At 35.0% G+C, this 23,285-nt stretch overlaps 1 protein-coding gene across 3 annotated transcripts; it reads right to left on the bottom strand.

Moving 5' to 3' along the window:
- Positions 1–327: 327 nt before the first annotated feature.
- On the bottom strand, positions 328–22,312 carry LOC133614182 (arfaptin-2-like). Of its 3 annotated transcripts, XM_061972006.2 has the most exons (10): positions 22,071–22,312; positions 21,901–22,009; positions 14,094–14,202; positions 13,866–13,928; positions 9,586–9,630; positions 9,391–9,494; positions 7,268–7,489; positions 7,047–7,204; positions 3,082–3,256; positions 328–1,067 (listed from the first exon to the last, which is right to left on the bottom strand). In XM_061972006.2, exons 2-10 carry the CDS (start codon positions 21,997–21,999, stop codon positions 912–914), a joined length of 1,131 nt encoding a protein of 376 aa, XP_061827990.1. In that variant the 5' UTR covers positions 22,000–22,009; positions 22,071–22,312; the 3' UTR covers positions 328–911. The 3 variants fall into 3 exon arrangements, with proteins under 3 accessions (XP_061827990.1, XP_061827991.1, XP_061827992.1); XM_061972007.1 differs by lacking the exon at positions 13,866–13,928; XM_061972008.1 differs by lacking the exons at positions 9,586–9,630; positions 13,866–13,928 and having other exon boundaries at positions 329–1,067.
- Positions 22,313–23,285: the final 973 nt, after the last annotated feature.

Here is a 23,285-nt window from a genome sequence, read left to right on the forward strand (position 1 = left end):
TCACCAGTGACTACATCTGATTGGTAGAACGAAGTGAAACGTCACCAGTAAGGCAGGCACTTTGAAGGTCTGTCTGACAGACCAAAACAAACAAAGCGTGCATTAACAGATCGATAAAAATTAGTAGCGAGTAGCGAGCTGAATGTAGATAAAAGTAGCGAAGTAAAAGTAGCGTTCCTTCTCTATAAATATACTTAAGTAAAAGTAAAAGTATGTTGCATTAAAACTACTCTTAGAAGTACAATTTATCCCAAAATTTACTCAAGTAGATGTAACGGAGTAAATGTAGCGCGTTACTACCCACCTCTGTATATATATATATATATATATATATATATATATGTATGTATATAAACATAAGAGGTAATGTATCAACATTGTCAAAACAACACAACAACAACGACAAGCTAAACTGTCAATGTGCGCACGCACACGAAAGTCCCTTTGGTGCTCTCAAAAACGTTAACAACCATGTTGCTACAATAATAATAATAATAAAAGTCAAACCCTCTTTACCTTGCTGTCAGAGAATGTGGCATTGAACCTACAAAAGGACACAAGGTGCCGTCACGAGGCGGCGAAGGTTCCCTCTCTTCCGTAAGTCTAAGTCCACAGCAATTCCGCCCTTCTTTCCAGGCTGGTTTCTTGGCCTTTTTGGGCCCATATTGAGTAACAAAATAGATCAAACTTGGTGAACGAATGAAAGAATGAATGAAGCGTTCGTACACCGAGACATGTTTGGCGGAAAGTTTGTAAATAGAGGGGTTTGTAAATGGAGGTTCCACTGTGCCACACTGCAGGTGCGTACTGTACATGTGTTACACAAACAGGCTAAAAGGTAACAAAGAAATACTTGCAGCGGTAACATCATCCACTTAAAGGCTGTCCTCTGCCATCCCACCACGTCCTCCTCACTGCTCCTCCAGCCAGGACGGCTTGTCTGAGCCCGGAGGCTTCAACTTGACGTTGAACTGGACCAGAGTTTGTTCCAGCTGCTGCTGGTTGCCAGCGAAGTAGGCTGAGATGGCGTTGTGGAAGAGCAGCAGCTGCTTGTGCATCACCTTCACCTGCACACGGTGTCAGCACAGGTTACACACAACAACTGACTTTACATCATGCCACATCCTTTAAGGGGGTCGCCCCACATCGTTTAAGGTGTCAGGCCACATCGTTTAAGGTGGTGACCCCACATCTTTTAAGGTGTCATGCCACATCGTTTAAGGTGGTCGCCCCACATCGTTTAAGGTGTCATGCCACATCGTTTAAGGTGGTCGCCTTTCATCGTTTAGGGTGGTCAAAGATGTTGTCATGCAATTACCTTCATTAAAGAAAAAACGAAAATATCTCTATACAATACATAATGTCACCACACAACACTACACGCACACACAAAATAACACAATTTGCCACATTGACTCTATTAGGTGTCCATTTCCAAATGTCACCTGCTTATTTTTTTTGTAAATGTTTACCTTGACTTTGACCTGAGTGCATGTTCTTAAATTCTGGTGGTCTCAAAAGTATCACCAAATGAATGGGCATCCCCAATTTAGTAGAAAATGACACATTACATGTTTTTCTTCACTAATAGGTTTCCAAATGTAAGCACGTTTGAACATTAGACCTGGTGGACTGGCGGCCATCTTGAATTTGACCTCTCATGGTCCTCAGAGGTCAAATCTGAAAATAATCATTATGGTATATACTAACTATGCTAGAAGTTTCATGCTTTTATCAAAAAGTGCACAATGTGTTAGAATTTGAGAGCTTATCCGCTGTAATGTAGTATTCAAAATCAACAGGATTCTGACTTACGAGAGCAATTGTTTAATAATCAGCTGAGAATTGGGTACTGAATTTGATTATTTTATAGGTACCGGCACATGGATATCACGTCTGGTGGCAGACTCGGCATCGACTCAAGTACTTGGCAGGCAAACAATCGTACTCATAGCAGACTGCCTCCAGGTCATCTTTAGAATTTTACATGCCAATAAAGCTGGCAGAAAGCGCTCAAAAGTAAGGCTCCACTTTTCAAAATGCGCCAGCTTAATGCTAATTTACACTGGACATTTACATGCTACTTATTAGCATTAGTGATATTACATGGCGATTTCAACACTGAGAAGTGTACCAGGAATTGGTACAGTATCAGTTCAAAACACACACACATTTACATATTTATGTGTGTATATATGCATATTAAAATATATGTACATAGGTGTGTATATATATATATATATATATATATATATATATATATATATATATATATATATGTACTGTATATGTATGCATATGTGTATATGCGTATATGTATGCATATATGTACATCTATATGTATGCATATATGTATATATATATATTTTAATATACATATATACACATACATATATAGATAAATATATATATATATACACATATTTATACTTATATAAACATAAATACACTTGTGACATACATAAATACTAATATACACATAAATATATACACGCATGTATACTTATACTGTATACTAATATACATATACATACATATACAGTACATACATATATACACACATGTACATATATTTTAATATACATATATACACATACATACATAAATATATATACAAAAATATATTTACATTTATACAAACATAAATACACTTGTGACATATATATATATATATACACTAATATACGTATATACACATATATAAATATATACACGTATATATACATAAATATATATACACATATTTATACTTATATAAACAAACTTGTGACATACATATATACTAATATACATAAATACATACATACATACATATATATACATATATATATATATATACACACACACACACACACACACACACACACACACACACACACACACACATATACATACATAAATATATATACATATTTATACTTATATAAACATATATAAACTTGTGACATCTCGCGGGCCAAACTGTACACGCTGGCGGGTCGCACTTGGCCCGCGGGCCATAGTTTGGACACCCCTTCTCTAAAATGTACTGACCTAAGGGGACATAAGTTTAGTGTCTTTTTTTTTTTTTTTAATACAAACCTTGTTTTCATCCAAGAATTTGAGCTTGATGGTGACGTCGCTCCGCAGCCGTTCGTATTTGTCCCTGTGGACCTGGTAGTCGTGCTGGGCCATCTCCATGCGCACCACCGCCGCGCTGTCCCTCGGACCCAGACTCAGCTCTTCCAGATCGGACCGGTAGGCGTCAAACTCCAGTCTGGACAGAAAAAAAGGGACAGGGTGAATGTATTTCCACAGCCTGTTCTACTTTGGGCGATACGGCCTAAAATCTGTATCGCGATATGTATTGTAGCCTCTTGCGATAACGATGTACATCACCATATATTATATTAGTGATAATCATTTCAAAACAGGCTCCTCATTTAACTGCTGCGTCATTTCCTTTTGTATTATTTGATCAAAATGTATTCATCTATTTGTCAATTGTGTGAATGCTCCAAACATTCACACATATGCTTTTAAACACTAAAATTATATATTATTGCTCATACTTCGCAGTTTATTATTATTTTTCTTTTTATTATTCCTCACATTTTTTCCACTTACGATTAATACGAGACGAACCGGCCAACATATGTTACACAGAGTATTTTGCATTTTTCCCGTCATGCATTATAATGGATTTAAATAAGTGTAATTTAAAATTGTTTATGGTGCATGGACATGTTTTTTATTTTTTATAAATAATATCCACAGAGTTCAGTGAGCAGGTTGTATGTTGACTTTTTGTGTTGGTAGCAGTTGTTTTTTTTTGCCGGTAGGAAAGGTTGTTTTGATTGGGTCATATAAGTCAATTCTGTGTTGTATTTTCATCATAGCACAATTTGTTGTCATTAGCCACGTGTACATGGACAACATTTCTTTAATCTGATCATTGTTGGGATTAGAATGTTAAACAATGATCTGATTATGACATTTATTTTCATGCATCACAGCTTAAATTCAAACAGTTTACTTTGACATGCGCAGCACATAACATCAACGAAAAGGTGCGTTATTGTTTGTGCTATAGCGCCATCATTGCAGGTGCTGAAAAGCAGTGGACTTCAACTGTAAACAAACATGGATTTGTGCATTTCTGCTTGTTCAACTTTATCACAGTATTTATCATTTTTTCCATTCTGTTCACTACTTTTGTTTTACCTCTCTTTTTGAGATGGAGCTGTTCTTTACTTTTAATGTTGTGATTGTGTACGGGTTGTGGTGCGTCTTTATGTTGTGACATTCTGTGTAAGTGTCTGAAGCTAGCAGTTAGCACTTGAATTAGCTGTACATTTGTAAATAAAACAGCTCGTTAAGACGACAACTGGATCCCATTTTTTATCGCTACATCGACACCTGAAACTCCAGACCATACTTTTGTTCTTGCTAGTCTCGTTTTAAAGCAACAACAGTATATAACGCAACTTCTGTACAACCGCTTCATTCCAAGACTATAAAATGTAGTCCCCGCTCCACCACCAAAGTATATCTGACATCAAAGACATGGGCAGTAAGGGTTATTCTAACCCGAATTTCAGAAGATGTGTTTTCATATGCTACAATCCGAACGACTTTCGGCATTATTTGGAAGGAAATTTTGATACGAACATGTGTGATCGGGTCGGGATATTCCGAACGGCGTGTTTACGTGAAGCATTTTTTATTCTGGTTAGGCTTTTAATCCGTTTAAATGTGTCCATGTGCACATAGCTAATGATTTGATTTACTGTCGTTGTCCACAAGATGACAGCAAATCTGCAGCAATCACTGTCAGATATTCCTATGGTTGAAAACAACAAAAGAAGCAATCACATTCCTAAATATAAACATCCCAATGACACTGCAAACGTGTATTCCTGGTGATCTGCATCCATTTAGTAACGTGTCATCAAAGAGTAAAAATGCATTTCTTTCAATATGCATCTTAACAAAAAGGGTAATATTAAAATTGATAGTCCAACTCATACTGACTGGTATACACAAGCTATGGAGATGACATCAGTAGAAAAAAATGTATTTAGTTGAGATAATAATGAGTCATATATTGGAATATAGGATCCATTATTTAAATTTGTTTAACTATTAAATGAACCTAAAATATTTTTATCTTTGTGGAAAATATTGGACACAATGTGTTGTTAAGCTTATGAGATGTGACACTATTGTTCATTTTTTCAATGTTGTTATTTTATTTTTTATAAACGGCTGTGAAGATAATATAAATGAGGGATTTCTAATCACTGCTATGTTGTTGATATTATTAATTTTTGTTTGACTACTTTTGGATTGTTTTGTGTCATGTTTGTGTGTCTTCTCAATTGCTCTGTTGATTGCTGTCTTGGAATTGGAATTGTATTATTATTGTGTATTATTTTGTTGAACTGATTAATAATTTTTTTTTTTTTTAAATATATAAAAAAATAAATAAATGTTGGACTGATTAATAATAATAATAATAATAATAACTAGAAAATTCCCGCGGAAATTTTGATGGGCCTGCTATCTGTGCCCTGGACCTTTGGCCGGGTGTCGCAGGAAGCCGCCGTACTTTGAAGATGGTGCTGAGTGTCTGAATCCATGAGTTTTAGGTGTAACTGTACAAAATGAGCTATAGAGCTAGCCTAAAACATTAGCATGCTTACATTAAAATGCAACACTTAGCATGTGTGCTAACGATGGCATGCTAAGGATGCTTTGCATGTCTCACATATCAGGTGACAAGGCTGTAAGGCAGGGGTCCCCAAACTTTTTGACTCGGGGGCCGCATTGGGTTAAAAAGATTTGGCCGGGGGCCAGGCTGTATATATATATATATATATATATATAACATCAATTAACATTGATGTTCATCAACATTTAACATTGTCACGTTATCGATGGGAAAATTCATTTTTAGACAATATGATTTGCCTGAGCGGCTAGGAGACACCAAGAGTAACAAGTGGTAGAAAATGGATTAGAAAGGAAAGATAAAAAAAAAAATAAAAAAAATAAAAAAAAAAATAAAAAAAAAAAAAAAAAAAAATAAAAAAAAAAAATATATATATATATATATATATATATATATATATAAATATAAAAAAATAAAAAAATTAACTTATATATGTTTTTTTTCCTTCTTTATTACCGAATTTTCGGGGTATAAGTCGCTCCGGAGTATAAGTCGCACCGGCCGAAAATGCATAACAAAGAAGGAAAAAAACATATATAAGTCGCACTGGAGTATAAGTCGCATTTTTTGGGGAAATGTATTTGATAAAACCCAACACCAAAATAAATAAAGAATAGTGAACAACAGGCTGAATAAGTGTACGTTATATGAGGCATAAATAACCAACTGAGAAGGTGCCTGGTATGTTAACGTAACATATTATGGTAAGAGTCATTCAAATAAATATAACATATAGAACATGCTATACGTTTACCAAACAATCTGTCACTCCTATTCGCTAAATCCCATGAAATCTTATACGTCTAGTCTCTTACGTGAATGAGCTAAATAATATAATTTGATATTTTACGCTAATGTGTTAATCATTTCACACATAAGTCGCTCCTGAGTATAAAACGCACCCCCGGCCAAACTAAAAAAGAACTGCGACTTATAGTCCGAAAAATACGGTATGCATTTTCGGCCGGTGCGACTTATACTCCGAAAAATACGGTATGTGGGGGTTCATTGGCCGATCCATCTCGTATTAATCGTAAGAGAAACTTGCGTAACTATAATAATAAAAGTTGAAGTATGAGGAATAATATTATGGGCTGCTTACATTGCAGCAGGCCCATAATAATAATAATAATAATATGGGCTGCTTGAATTGCAGCAGGCCCATAATAAAAATTAAAAAAACAGAAAGAAAAAAAAAAGATTCATTTTTCTAACGTCTCACGGGCCAAACTGAAGACGCCAGCGAGTCCTAAGTTGGACCGCTCTGACCTATATCGTAAGTTGGACCCCCCTGACCTATGTATATCGTCCACATTGCGCAACCCTGGAGCACCTTGCATTTTCATAGTGCTTGATGGTCATCAGCGTGTCCTCCATGGTTTTGTTGACCAGCGTGTCCACACTGGACACAAAGAAGCTGATGGCGCCCAGCAGGGACTCGCCATTCCTGCACAAAAGCTTCTGCGTCTCAGCGTTGTAGCCGAACTCGTCCTGCAGGGAGGGACAAACGGTTAGCGAGGCGGGTCAAAGGGCGCTCAGGGAGGGGTACGGCACCTGCAGCTCGGGAGACTTCTGGCTGAGGTCTGTGAAGGCGTCCCCCAGTGCCTGCTGGGTCTGCACCATGCTGTGGAAGTGCTCGGTGAGCGCGGTGGCCAGGCGCAGGATGTTCTCGTACTTGCTCTTGGTGTCTCGGAGCACCTCGATCTGAGCCTCCAGTTCCAGGTCCACGGTCCGCGAGCCACGGCCAAAACGCTCCGAGAACATCTGCTTGGTGCACTGCGGGGAGAGGACGCCCAACTCATTGGTACTGGACTTGCTCTGCACGTTACAGGAGTCATCAGGCAGGCCTTATTTGTACAAATGCATGTCAATAACATTTCTTAACTCAAATATTTCATGTATATTTTGTAGGGGTGTAACGGTAAACAAACATGTTGGTTCGGTACGTACCTCGGTTTAGAGGTCACGGTTCGGTTCATTTTCGGTACAGTAAGAAAACAACAAATTATACAGTTTTTGGTTATTTATTTACCAAATTTGTAAACAATGGCATAACATACATATACACACAGGGTCCATTGCCAGGGTTAATGTGGTCAACATATACAGTTTAAAATAAAAACTAAATAAGATAAGGCTCAGAATGGTTTCTTAACAAATCCTTTCTACATATAAAGTGCTTTTTTTGATTGATTGATTGAGACTTTTATTAGTAGATTGCACAGTACAGTACATATTCCGTACAATTGACCACTAAATGGTAACACCCCAATAAGTTTTTCAACTTGTTTAAGTCGGGGTCCTCTAGTTGGTGCTCAGATTAAATAAAATGACAAAACTTTTCTTCTACATATAAAAAGTGCAACATTAAACAGTTTCAAGTCAACTCAGCCTCAGATTAACTTTTCTTCCCCCCCCCAGCCTGGCTAACTTGGCAGTAAGAGGATATATGGGCTCATTGTTCTTCCACCATAGAAGTGGGTCAAAATCTAGTTTCTAATGCAATATGGACTTATCTGCTGCTATAAAAACATTTGTTATTGCTTTAGCCCTGCCTGACTCGCCGAGGAGAGGCTGCTTGAATGCGGTGGTGACTCTTCAAATGGGTTAACATGTGTTATGAGAGTAGCGTATGTGTGTGTGTGGCCCTTTAATATGTGACAGCATGTGAGGTGAGTGTGTGGGCGAGCGAGGTGAGGGAGCAGTAGCATGACTGCGGGGAGTGGCTAGTGTTTTGTTGGATTGGCTGTGTGCAAGACCTCAATAAAGCCACGATTTGCAACTAATCGCCGGACTCGTCATTTACCCTGGAGTCTGGAGCTGTGGAGACCCACTGCCGGGTAGAGTGAAGGGTGTTGCCCCCGAGAATACATCGGCCCTGGAGGAGTGTCTCCCCTGCGCTCCTCGACTACGGTCTGGGAGCCGGAAGCAGGAAAGGTGCAACACAGGGCTAAAGCAATAAGAAATGTTTTTATAGCAGCAGATATAAGAGTTGGCAAAAAAGCCATTATCGGACATCTCTATTAATAATAATTTTTTACAGTTTGTCCTTCATAATGTAGACAAAATAATAAATTATATATAAATAAATAAACAGAATGATAAATGACACAATATGTTACTGCATACGTCAGCAGACTAATTAGGAGCCTTTGTTTGTTTCCTTACTACTAGGGGACGGCGTGGCGAAGTTGGGAGAGTGGCCGTGCCAGCAATCAGAGGGTTACTGGTTCAATCCCCACCTTTTACCATCCTAGTCACGTCCGTTGTGTCCTTGAGCAAGACACTCCTGATGGGTCGTGGTTAGCGCCTTGCATGGCAGCTCCCGCCATCAGTGTGTGAATGTGAATGGGTGAATGTGGAAATAGTGTCAAAGCGCTTTGAGTTCCTTAAAAAAGGTAGAAAAGCGCTATTCAAGTACAACACATTTACATTTACTAAAAGACAAGTTGTCTAGTATGTTCACTATTTTATTTAAGGACTAAGTTGCAATAAGAAACATATGTTTCATGTACAATAAGATTTATTGTTAAAATAAAGCCAATAATGAAATGTTTTGTGATGCCTTTTATTTAGAAAAGTATCGAAAAGTATGCAAATACATTTTGGTACCTGTACCAAAATATTGGTATGGTAATTGGAGGTGAGGCATTTCCTGGTGTGGTGTTTGCTATTACCTTATACGTGTTGATGCCCCATTTCTTCACACTGTCCAGTTTCTCCACGGCCACACCCCGGGACACTTCCTCACTTGCACCGCAGGCGTTGTGGTTTGCGCCGCCTTGCAAAAGAAGAGCAACAGTTTGTTTATGATGAAATGAGGCGAGGGCGGACATGATGATGATGATGATGATGATGATGATGAAACATACCTGAGCTGCTTTGCAAGTTGGCGGCCCGTGATTTGGTGCGAATGTCTGGAATGTGTGATGGGGTGAGGATGAGAGTGGGAGGAGCCAAGTATGATGAATTAGTTTGGCCCACATGCTTACATGGCACTCAGGTATTAAAATACCACAGGAGTTATTAATGAGATCATGCACACATTCATTCTTCATGACACAAAGGTGTTTACATCAAACAGATAACAGCAGCTTGTTAGTGCACCCTTCTTTCTGCCTTTCAGGCTGCTAAAAGTGGGAGTTTAAGGCGTGCAAGCAAGGCTGCAATCAAGTCCTTAGCCCTGAGTCCAAGCGGGACTGAAACCATGAGAAACCAATGACAAACTACCTGTGTCATGTCTTCCCCCTTATTAATATTCAAATATTCAAATAACACTGACAATACTTGGTGCTACTTTTATGCCCAAAACATTTTCCTTTGTGCCATTATTAACTAATATAGTTTTTATGTTATTAACTATTATAGTTTTTATGTTATTAACTATTATAGTTGTTATGTTATTCACGATTATAGTTTTTATATTATTAACTATTATAGTTTTTATGTTAACTATTATAGTTTTATATGATTAACTATTATAGTTTTTATGTTATTAACGATTCGTTTTTATATTATTAACTATTATAGTTTTTATATTATTACCTATTATAGTTTTTATGTTATTAACTATTATAGTTTTTATGTTATTAACTATTAGTTTTTGTTATTAACTATTATAGGTTTTATATTATCAACTATTATAGTTATTATGTTATTATTAAAGTTTTTATGTTATTATAGTTTTATGTTATTAACTATTATAATTTTTGTTATTAACTATTATTGTTTTTATATAAGTAACTATTATAATGTTTATGTTATTAACTATTATAGTTTTTATGTTAACTATTATAGTTATATGTTATTAACTATTATAGTTTTTATGTTAACTATTATAGTTATTATGTTATTAACTATTATAGTTTTTATATTATTAACTATGATAGTTTTTATGTTATGAACTATTATAGTTTTTATATGATTAGCTATTATAGTTATGTTATTAATGATTATAGTTTTTATATTATTAACTATTGTAGTTTTATGTTAACTATTATAGTTTTTATGTTATTAACTATTATAGTTTTTATGTTATTAATTATTATAGTTTTTATGTTATTAACTATTATAGATTTTATGTTATTATTATAGTTTTTATGTTATTAGCTATTATAGTTTTTGTTATTAACTATTATAGTGTTTATATTATTAACTATTATAGTTATTATGTTATTATTATAGTTTTTATGTTTTTATAATTTTTATGTTATTAACTATTATAGTTTTTGTTATTAACTATTATAGTTTATATATAAGTAACTATTATAGTTTTTATGTTAACTATTATAGTTTTTATATTAACTATTATAGTTTTTATGTTATTAACTATTATAGTTTTTATATTAACTATTATAGTTTTTATGTTATTAAATATTATAGTTTTTATATTATTAACTATGATAGTTTGTATGTTATTAATTATTAACTATTATTTTTTATGTTAACTATTATAGTTTTTATGTTATTAACTGTTATAGTTTTTGTTATTAACCATTATAGTTTTTATGTTATTAACTATTATAGTTTTTATATTAGTAACTATTATAGTTTTTATGTTATTAACTATTATAGTTTTTATGTTAACTATTATAGCTTGTATGTTATTAACTATTATAGTTATTATGTTATTAACTATTATAGTTTTGTTATTAACTATTATAGTTTTTATGTTATTAACTATTATAGTTTTTATATTAGTAACTATTATAGTTTTTATGTTATTAACTATTATAGCTTGTATGTTATTAACTATTATAGTTTTTATGTTAACTATTAGTTTTTACATTATTAACTATTATAGATTTTGTTATTATAGTTTTTATATTAACTCAGGTATTAAAATATCACAGGGGTTATTAATGAGATCATGCACACTTCATTCTTCATGACACAAAGGTGTTTACATCAAACAGATAACAGCAGCTTGTTAGTGCACCCTTCTTTCTGCCTTTTAGGCTGCTAAAAGTGGGAGTTCAAGGCGTGCAAGCAAGGCTGCAATCAAGTCCTTAGTCCTGAGTCCAAGCGGGACTGAAACCATGAGAAACCAATGACAAACTACCTGTGTCATGTCTTCCCCCTTATTAATATTCAAATAACACTGACAATACTTGGTGCTACTTTTATGCCCGAAACATTTTCCTTTGTGCCATTATTTACTATTATATTTTTTATGTTATTAACTATTGTAGTTTTTATGTTATTAACTATTATAGTTTTTATATTATTAACTATTATAGTTATGTTATTCACGATTATAGTTTTTATATTATTAACTATTATAGTTTTTATGTTAACTATTATAGTTTTTATATTATTAACTTTTATAGTGTTTATGTTATTAATTATTATAGTTTTTATGTTAACTATTATAGTTTTTATGTTAACTATTATAGTTTTTATGTTATTAACTATTATAGTTTTTATATTATTAACTATAATAGTTTTTATGTTATTAATTATTATAGTTTTTATGTTATTAACTATTATAGTTTTTATATTATTAACTATGATAGTTTTTGTGTTATTAATTATTATAATTTTTATGTTATTAACTATTGTGGTTTTTATGTTATTACCAATTATGGTTTTTGTTATTAACTATCATAGTTTTTATGTTATTAACTATTATAGTTTTTGTTATTAACTATTATAGTTTTCTGTTATTAATTATGATAGTTTTTATGTTAATTGTTATAGTTTTTATGTTATTAACTATGATAGTTTTTATGTTAACTATTAGTTTTTACATGATTAACTATTATAGATATTATAGTTTTTATATTAACTATTATAGTTGTAATGCTATTAACTATTATAGTGTTTATGTTATTAACGATTATAGTATTTATGTTGTTAACTATTAGTTTTTACATTATTAACTACTATAGTTTTTATGTTATCAACTATTATAGTTTTATGTGGTTAACTATTAGTTTTTACATTATTAACTACTATAGTTTTTATGTTATCAACTATTATAGCTTTATGTTATTAACTATTATAGTTTTATGTTATTAACTATTATAGTTTTTTAGGTTATTAACTGTGAGTTTTTTGTTAACTATTATAGTTATGTTCTTAACTATTATAGATTTTGTTATTAACTATTAACATGTTTGTTATTAACTATTATATTTTTTATGTAATTAACTTTTATAGTTTGTATGTCATTAACTATTAAAATGTTTATGTTATTAACTATTAGTGTTTATGTTAGTAACATGTAATTATTCATAACCAGCCCCATAACATAACTATAATAGTTAGACAACAAAATAAAGCACAAACAAATGGGACAAATTTGGGGAGATTTTAACAAGGTGCGTGGGCTGGTTATGAATAATAACACGTTAATAACATAAAAAACTACAATAGTCAACATAAAACCAATAATAGTTATTTCCATAAACACTATAATAGTTAATAATATAACAATTGTAATAGTTAAACATAAACAATTTAGTGAACATAAAAACTCCAATAGTTAACATAAAATGATAATAGTTAACATAAAAACGATAATAGTTAATAACATAAAAACTATAATAGTTAATAATATAACAATTGTAATAGTTAAACAAACAATTTAGTGAACATAAAAACTATAATAGTTAACATAAAATGATAATAGTTAACATAAAAACGATAATAGTTAACATAAAAACTATAATAGTTAATAACATAAAAACGGTAATAGTTAACATAACTATAATAGTTAATATAAAAACTATAATTGTTAAGATAAAAACTATAATCGTTAATAACATAAAAACTATAATAGTTAATAATATTAAATCTATAATAATTAATAACATGAAAACTATAATAGTTAATAACATGAAAACGATAATAGTTAATAACATAAAAACTGTAATAGATAATAACATACCATCTATAATAGACAAAACAAAAGTAGCACAAACAAATGGGACAAGTCTGGGGAGATTTTGATACGGTGGGGGGGCTGGATGATGTCACAAGTGAGAAAATTTATTTGAGAACAGTTTAAAAACTGTAACGGCACAAACAAAAGTATTTACAGCACAAATGAATGTCAGTGTTAATTGTATATTCCCAACGATAAGGGGGGCCAACTGGACACAGGTGCAAAAAGCGAGGGGTTAACGTGAGAACCATGTTCAGAAAGCACCTGGTGCAAGCGCAGGGCCACGTCTTCTGTCCAAATACTCAGGGTTGAAACGAATTGCAGGCCCTATGAGATGATACGTAATATGATAGAACATAAAGCGCTGGCTTATAGGTCGGCAGCTGCCTGGTGGCAGTAAATCAAGTGCAAATGCAAAATGTCTTCAAGTTTCCATTTGTTATGTGCCTCTCAGGTGAGCCCATGGATCAGTGCTGCTGCAGTAAACAATACCTTTAATGCTGCTGGTGGGAATGATGCCCCCTGCTGGTCCCCCGTATCCTCCTGAGACGATGTTGGTTTCATTGAGGTTGGGCCCAGACACCATCACCTGCTGTAAATCCTGCTCCAGCAACAACAAAACACGGGGGTCAGCAAATCTAATAGAATACCTTTTAATGCCACTTAAAACCAATTTAATGCCAATGTCCTAGTTATTATCAGTGTTGGGACTAACGCGTTACAAAGTACTGTACCGCCGTTAGTTTCGGCGGTAACTAGTAGTATAACGCGTTATTTTTTATATTCAGTAACTCAGTTACCGTTACTACATGATGCGTTACTGCGTCATTTTACGTTATTTTTTATGTAGTATCGGCTAGAAACAGAAGATGTGAGTGTGTTTTATTGGAGAGTTGCAGTGTCGTCCTTCTGATTCTTCCTGTGTCACAACGAGGACAAGAGAAGAGGCGCTGTGTGTGTGTCTGGGTGTGGGTGTGGGTGTGGGGCGTGTCTGTGTTTACAAACAAGACATCATGGTGGAGCTGAAGCCGAGTTTCTTAACATGGAGATATTCTAGAATCTAGACTGACCATGCGTCCTCTTTTCCCCGGACATGTCTTCTTTCACATCAAGAACAATTCCTAGTTTGTGAACTCGTTCTCAAACAATGGCAATAAAACTATTCTGATTCTGATTTTGCGGGGCTGTCCGGGCCGAGTTTCTTAACATGGAGATATTCTAGACTGACCATGCGTCCTCTTTTCCCCGGACATGTCTTCTTTTACATCAAGAACAATTCCTAGTTTGTGAACTCGTTCTCAAACAATGGTAATAAAACTATTCTGATTCTGATTTTGCGGGGCTGTCCGGGCCGAGTTTCTTAAAATGGAGATATTCTAGACTGACCATGCGTCCTCTTTTCCCCGGACATGTCTTCTTTCACATCAAGAACAATTCCTAGTTTGTGAACTCGTTCTCAAACAATGGCAATAAAACTATTCTGATTCTGATTTTGCGGGGCTGTCCGGGCCGAGTTTCTTAACATGGAGATATTCTAGACTGACCATGCGTCCTCTTTTCCCCGGACATGTCTTCTTTCACATCAAGAACAATTCCTAGTTTGTGAACTCGTTCTCAAACAATGGCAATAAAACTATTCTGATTCTGATTTTGCGGGGCTGTCCGGGCCGAGTTTCTTAACATGGAGATATTCTAGACTGACCGTGCGTCCTCTTTTCCCCGGACATGTCTTCTTTTACATCAAGAACAATTCCTAGTTTGTGAACTCGTTCTCAAACAATGGTAATAAAACTATTCTGATTCTGATTTTGCGGGGCTGTCCGGGCCGAGTTTCTTAACATGGAGATATTCTAGACTGACCATGCGTCCTCTTTTCCCCGGACATGTCTTCTTTTACATCAAGAAAAATTCCTAGTTTGTGAACCCGTTCTCAAACAATGGCAATAAAACTATTCTGATTCTGATTTTGCGGGGCTGTCCGGGCCGAGTTTCTTAACATGGAGATATTCTAGAATCTAGACTGACCACGCGTCCTCTTTTCCCCGGACATGTCTTCTTTCACATCAAGAACAATTCCTAGTTTGTGAACTCGTTCTCAAACAATGGCAATAAAACTATTCTGATTCTGATTTTGCGGGGCTGTCCGGGCCGAGTTTCTTAACATGGAGATATTCTAGACTGACCATGCGTCCTCTTTTCCCCGGACATGTCTTCTTTCACATCAAGAACAATTCCTAGTTTGTGAACTCGTTCTCAAACAATGGCAATAAAACTATTCTGATTCTGATTTTGCGGGGCTGTCCGGGCCGAGTTTCTTAACATGGAGATATTCTAGACTGACCGTGCGTCCTCGACATGTCTTCTTTTACATCAAGAACAATTCCTAGTTTGTGAACTCGTTCTCAAACAATGGCAATAAAACTATTCTGATTCTGATTTTGCGGGGCTGTCCGGGCCGAGTTTCTTAACATGGAGATATTCTAGACTGACCATGCGTCCTCTTTTCCCCGGACATGTCTTCTTTTACATCAAGAACAATTCCTAGTTTGTGAACTCGTTCTCAAACAATGGCAATAAAACTATTCTGATTCTGATTTTGCGGGGCTGTCCGGGCCGAGTTTCTTAACATGGAGATATTCTAGACTGACCATGCGTCCTCTTTTCCCCGGACATGTCTTCTTTTACATCAAGAAAAATTCCTAGTTTGTGAATCCGTTCTCAAACAATGGCAATAAAACTATTCTGATTCTGATTTTGCGGGGCTGTCCGGGCCGAGTTTCTTAACATGGAGATATTCTAGACTGACCATGTGTCTTCTTTTACATCAAGAAAAATTCCTAGTTTGTGAACCCGTTCTCAAACAATGGCAATAAAACTATTCTGATTCTGATTTTGCAGGGCTGTCCGGGCCGAGTTTCTTAAATGCCTCAAATGTCCGGCATTTTTAATTAGGGTTGGCTGTATTTTCAATGTACGTTCAGGGTTAAGAAAAAAAATTGTGCGCATGCAGCAGCATTCGTGAGGGAGGGGCAGAGACAGAGAGAGCGAGAGAGCGAGGGAGTGGATTGATTGATTGAGACTTTTATTAGTAGATTGCACAGTACAGTACATATTCCGTACAATTGACCACTAAATGGTAACACCCCAATAAGTTTTTCAACTTATCGGGGTCCACGTTAGTCAATTCCTTTCAAACTGTCATTGCTCAAAACATAATATTGAATCAAAATCAATGTTATTATGAATTATTGACCTATCAAAGGTTCCCATTACTTCACATCAAATATTCCACTTTGAAAAATAATTTTGGTGGAAGATTTTGCATATTTTGTGTGTTTGCCATTAAAAACATAGTTTTGTTTGACAAAAAAGGGCGGAAAACAAACAAGTAACAACATAAAAAAAACTAAAACCTTTTGAAATGAGGAATAGATGTGAAGTTGATGTAGACTTCAGAGATTTAAGCGTTAAATATAAAATGTATGTATGCCCTGGCACACCTTTATCATCATTTCATGACCCAAGCAAAACACTTTTTACACTTTTATACTGAAATAAATACACCTACAACTTATTAAATAAAAACATAGAAAAAAATACCAGCAGTGGTAAAGTGTAGATCCATGAAGGAAAGAAAAGTGAATGAATGTTTATAACTGAATACATTTACATATGTATTTCATTTGTTTTCTTTTTTTTATCATTTCTTTTAATGAATGAAGTAGCGTTCATGACAACCTTTTTCTAAAACACAATATAGAATGTGAAATATAACAGGACAATGCATACGTTTATCATTTGTTTTCAAAACGCTTACAAAAAAGTGGGACCCCAAAAAATTACTGTGGGACCCCATTTTTATGACTTGATGGGGTTCCTGGGACCCCATTTTGAAAATTCCTAGCGCCAACACTGCTGACAACAGAGGAGAAAAAATGCTTTATTTAAATAAATACATTATTTATAAAGCAAGTTCGAGTATCATTGGCAAATTTTCACCTAGTCCCGGCCTTGGCACGCATATATGTGTAGGGATGATGTTCGAAACCAGTTCTCCCGGTTGTTCGATAAGAAAAGAACCGATTCCATGGACTCAAATCCCTTTTTGAGAACCGGTTCCCGTTATCGAGGCCACTATAGTAAAGAAAAAGAGTTGGTTCTTTATTTGAATCCCTGGGAACGAATCCCAAATGGGCAATGTTATGCCCATTTGATTGTAGACTCTTACTGACACCTTGTGGCGATATGAAAATACTACACGTCAATAGTTTGGGCACTTCCGGGTTGGCGACGTCAGTTCAGTTCATGAGACAATTGGGAAGTAGACAAGTTGTGTTAGCTCTTACAAGCCTTGGAAAAGATAAGTCTGTAAGTAAACTGTTTAACTTGTTTATGTAACTTAATATTAAGGTGGAAAGTGGTTTAATTTGATACTAAGATGTTTATTGAAAAACGATTTCAATGGATGTTTTGAGGATTTAAAATGGCTGCCAGTCGTGTATTCCCACCATCGAAATAGTTTCAACACTCAGAAGTAGGGATGTCCGATAATGGTTTTTTGTCGATATCCGATATTCCGATATTGTCCAACTCTTTAATTACCGATACCGATATCAACCAATACTGATATATACAGTCGTGGCATTAACACATTATTATGCCTAATTTGGACAACCAGGTATGGTGAAGATAAGGTCCTTTTTTTAAATATTAATAAAATAAAATAAGATAAATAAATTAAAAACATTTTCTTGAATAAAAAAGAAAGTTAAACAATATAAAAACAGTTACATAGAAACTAGTAATTAATGAAAATGAGTAAACTTAACTGTTAAAGGTTAGTACTATTAGTGGACCAGCAGCACGCACAATCATGTGTGCTTACGGACTGTATCCCTTGCAGACTGTATTGATATATATTGATATATAATGTAGGAACCACAATATTAATAACAGAAAGAAACAACCCTTTTGTGTGAATGAGTGTAAATGGGGGAGGGAGGTTTTTTGGGTTGGTGCACTAATTGTAAGTGTATCTTGTGTTTTTTATGTTGATTTAATAAATACAAATAAAAAATAAAAAACGATACCGATAATAAAAAAAACGATACCGATAATTTCCCTTTATTACATTTTAAAGCATTTATCGGCCGATAATATCGGACATCTCTACTCAGAAGTATTTGTTTGCTGATAGTACTGTATATTTGTGTGAAGCTAATATTTACATATTGTGTATTAAATTTCAGTATGTTAATTGAATCACATAGCTTATACATTTGTCATTGTGTGTATTTCAGTTTAAAAAACCCCCCAAAAGAACAGTCCAGTGCAAGACAAAAGTAAAGATAGGAAAAGACAAAGCAAGATCAACAACAATAAAGAGCCTAAATGGATTAATCTGCTTTGGAACTTTATTAGATGTCTTGGATTGTTTGGTAGCTGTCTGCCTGTGTGTGTAGTAGGGCTGTGAATCTTTGGGTGTCCCACGATTCGATTCAATATCGATTCTTGGGGTCACGATTCGATTCAAAATCGATTTTCTTTCAATTCAACATGATTCTCGATTCAAAAACGATTTTTTTCCCGATTCAAAAGGATTCTCTATTCATTCAATACATAGGATTTCAGCAGGATCTACCCCAGTCTGCTGACATGCAAGCAGAGTAGTAGATTTTTGTAAAAAGCTTTTATAATTGTAAAGGACAATGTTTTATCAACTGATTGCAATAATGTACATTTGTTTTAACTATTAAATGAACCAAAAATATGACTTATTTTATCTTTGTGAAAATATTGGACACAGTGTGTTGTCAAGCTTATGAGATGCGATGCAAGTGTAAGCCACTGTGACACTATTGTTCTTTTTATTTTATTTTGTCTAATGATAATGTCAATGAGGGATTTTTAATCACTGCTATGTTGAAATTGTAACTAATATTGATACTGTTGTTGATAATATTCATTTTTGTTTCACTACTTTTGGTTTGTTCTGTGTCGTGTTTGTGTCTCCTCTCAATTGCTCTGTTTATTGCAGTTCTGAGCGTTGCTGGGTCGGGTTTGGTTTTGGAATCGGATTGCATTGTTATGGTATTGCTGTGTATTGTTTTGTTGGATTGATTAATTAAAAAAAATAAAAATTAATTAATTTTTTTTCAATCAATCAATCAATCAATCAATCAATGTTTATTTATATAGCCCTAAATAACAAGTGTCTCAAAGGGCTGCACAAGCCACAACGACATCCTCGGTACAGAGCCCACATAAGGGCAAGGAAAAACTCACCCCAGTGGGACGTCGATGTGAATGACTATGAGAAACCTTGGAGAGGACCGCATGTGTGGGTAACCCCCCGCCCCCCCTCTAGGGGATCGATTCTGAATCGCACAACGTGAGAATCGCAATTCGAATTGATTTTTTCCCACACCCCTGGTGTGTAGTTAGTATGTTCCAATAGCAGCAGAAGTGCACTTTTTGGAGAGCTGTATTATTTTGTGCCCAAGGGACTGATTTTATTTAACACTATATTATTATTTATACACCTATAGTGATCACAGAGACAGGTTGTGTTTGTGTTACTGTATATATTTGTTTTTCTGAAAAACTTTGGGTAACAACAGTCAATATTTATTTTTTTTATTTTTTTAGGGGGGGTAACAGTCAATATTTATTTATTTTATTTTATTTTTTTCTTATAAAATAAAAGTGAGCTCTTGTTAAACCAAATATTGTGTTTTTTCCATATACAACAACCTATTTGGATTCAATAAGAGAATCGATAAGGAATCGGTTCGATAAGAGGATTCGATAATGGGCTTGAACTCGATAATTTCTTATCAAACATCATCCCTATATATGTGTCCTCTTTTTGGGATTTCACAATATGGTCAACCTACTTTAAGAAAACACCTGAGCCCAAATGGACGCCCGGCAACGTTCCCTCTAAGGTGTGCGCCTGTGCAATTGTGCACTGCTCAAGCGTTCTCTGCGCACGGCAAATCTATGCCACGCACAAAATCAAATAAAAAAATAAGCGCATAACAATTTTCGACACACGGACACGACAGGGAAAACAGTTATCGTCATCATTGTTCAAACATTGTAACGTCTGTCGGGACGCTTTGAGGACACTTGCAATGGATATGTAGAGGGGGGGGGGGTTACCCATATATGCGGTCCTCTCCAAGGTTTCTCATAGTCATTCACATCGACGTCCCACTGGGGTGAGTTTTTCCTTGCCCTTATGTGGGCTCTGTACCGAGGATGTCGTTGTGGCTTGTGCAGCCCTTTGAGACACTTGTGATTTAGGGCTATATAAATAAACATTGATTGATTGATTGATTGATTGATGAATTCCATCGATCACTTTACTGAGCAAAACTCTTTATTGTCGGCCATAAACACATCCCCAAAACATTAGTAAAAAAAAATTATATCTAGCAAAACTGGTCATTTTCTGCAGTACAAACCAGACCAAAAGCAACTTTGTTATATCAACAGCAGCCGCTCGCTCTTTCTCACTTGCGCCAACACATGCACATATGGCACTTAGCCAGTGATGCGTTTACAGCCACACAAAAAGTCGGACAACTCCAATACCAGACATAAAGTGTCATTCCAGGTCGTTACACTATGATTTACCAATCAAATGTGTGCTTATTCTAGTGTCATTTATTAGGAATCTAAATCTATAAATATTAATCATGAAATGCTGTTAGTATATTAAATAAACACTAATAAAATATATATTTTCATCTCATTGTGCAACATGTGAATGTTTTAATGGGAACTAAATGCAATGTCTGAAAGGGGTACAAATTATTTCCAAAGCAGGACCTCCACCCAGACAAACAATACAAGTACACAGTTCATGAAAAACAATATTTTTTGTTATTGTCATTGTAAGTGGGCCTAAACACTTATATTAGAAATGGAAATGACAGCTGTCATTTGATTATAATAATAAGAAAATGTTGTCTGTCTATCTGTGTTGGCCCTCTGATGAGATGGGGACTTGTCCAGGGTGTACCCCGCCTTCCGCCCGAATGCAGCTGAGATAGGCTCCAGCACCCCCCGCGACCCCGAAAGGGACAAGAGGTAGAAAATGGATGGACGGATGGAGATTGAACTTGTTATTTAGTCAGGTTTGGGACAGGTGTGCTGCTGGTGGAGCCACAGTGTGAACGTCTGATGTTGCTCACATGGGCTCCACTGAATGCTCACACACATGACAAATTGAAGGGAACATTGACGCCCAGTCCTCTCTGCAGTTGAGTAGATAAAGTGGAGGAAGACTTACCTGCTCCAGGCTGTCATCCTCTGCTTGAGTCCCGGTGTCTCCATTGCTGTTGATGGGGATCTCCATGGTGGCTGCCTTGCTCATGATGCCCTCTGCCATGATGCGGAGTCTGGGAAATGACGTCATGTCAGCAATAAAACAAGATTAGTGCGGCTTCGATTGAGACTTACCTGAATGCTAACTGCTAATGCTAACTGCAGCTGATGTGGCTCCTGGCTAAGTGACAGCTAGCTAGCTCGCTCACAGGCAGACACGCAGGCGACTGTAATAAAAAAAAAAAGGCAACGCAATCGCACCAAAAAGTGATTATTTGTCCAATTAAAAACAATTAATTGGCAAATCCATGGTTGTTTTTTCTCTACATGGTCTGCCTGCTTGCACTCAACTCATCCAGAAAAATCCCTGCATCCATCAAGCCTAGCAGCGGCTTTGCTCCGCCTTCGCGGTAAAAGCTTTATCATTACTACGCTGCTTAAATGTGTCATTTAGGGATGCATAAAATAAATTATATTTCATATGATCTATTTTAAAGGATAATTTTAGTAGATTTGGTCAGTTATTGAAAGCGTGGGAGCGTTTTTTCGCGATGGTAAGCTTTTATTTTGAAGAGAATTCCTCCCCCTCCCTTCGGGCGTCCACGTCGTGCAGCGCTGATGTCGCGTTATCCTCTTCCTGCAATACCGCCTTTGTCCTGAGGAGGTCACTGTTACCTCATTATGGTTCAACACAATAAAGAAATGCATAAATAATAAGTTGGCTTTATAAAGGTAGGTAAACAATTATAATGCAAATGTTTTTTTAAATTCTTAATTATACTTTTTACATATAAGTATAATTGTTTATATACAGTATATAATTGGTGCAAAGGTTTAACATGTGTACAAGGATATTTCACATGCCTTTACTGTGTATATAATTGAACAGTGTTTATGTTGTGTACAACGTGTATTTACAATATGTTGTGTAAAGGAAATGTCATATTTTTTGGAAGCTCATCTCGTACTTGACTTTGTTTATAGGGTTAGGCGCAATAAGTGTTAAACTTCAGCCTAAACCCTTTCGGTCTGCAACATTTTTTTTAATTTATTTACGAATGTACAACTGTTTGTTTATGAATGCACATCTGTTTGTTTATGTAAAACTGTTTGTTTATTTTGTTGACCATTGACCGAAGAAATAATGAACTAAACTAATATTGTTAATTGTTTTTTTTGGTTTTTTTTGTTTTTTATTGCCACTACCATACTCTCAATGTTATGTTTTTACTAATTTATTAACTTATTATTTATACTTATTTATTTTATAATTTTTTTTACATATATTTTATAATATGTTACATACCGGTACTCTTTGTGGACGCCTCAAAGGTGGCGTATTTTTGTCAC

Source organism: Nerophis lumbriciformis, linkage group LG17 (genome assembly GCF_033978685.3).
Source record: "Nerophis lumbriciformis linkage group LG17, RoL_Nlum_v2.1, whole genome shotgun sequence".
NCBI classification, from domain to species: Eukaryota; Metazoa; Chordata; class Actinopteri; order Syngnathiformes; family Syngnathidae; genus Nerophis; species Nerophis lumbriciformis.

What these genes read in the sequence shown, in the direction of transcription:
- LOC133614182 (XM_061972006.2), bottom strand. Translation starts at nt 21,999, where the DNA reads ATGGCAGAGGGCATCATGAGCAAGGCAGCCACCATGGAGATCCCCATC. An exon ending in TCCCACCAGCAGCATTAAAG is followed by an intron (nt 13,929 to 14,093) that starts GTATTGTTTACT and finishes ATCATCTCATAG; the next exon opens with GGCCTGCAATTCGTTTCAAC. An exon ending in AGAAGTCTCCCGAGCTGCAG is followed by an intron (nt 7,205 to 7,267) that starts GTGCCGTACCCC and finishes CCCTCCCTGCAG; the next exon opens with GACGAGTTCGGCTACAACGC.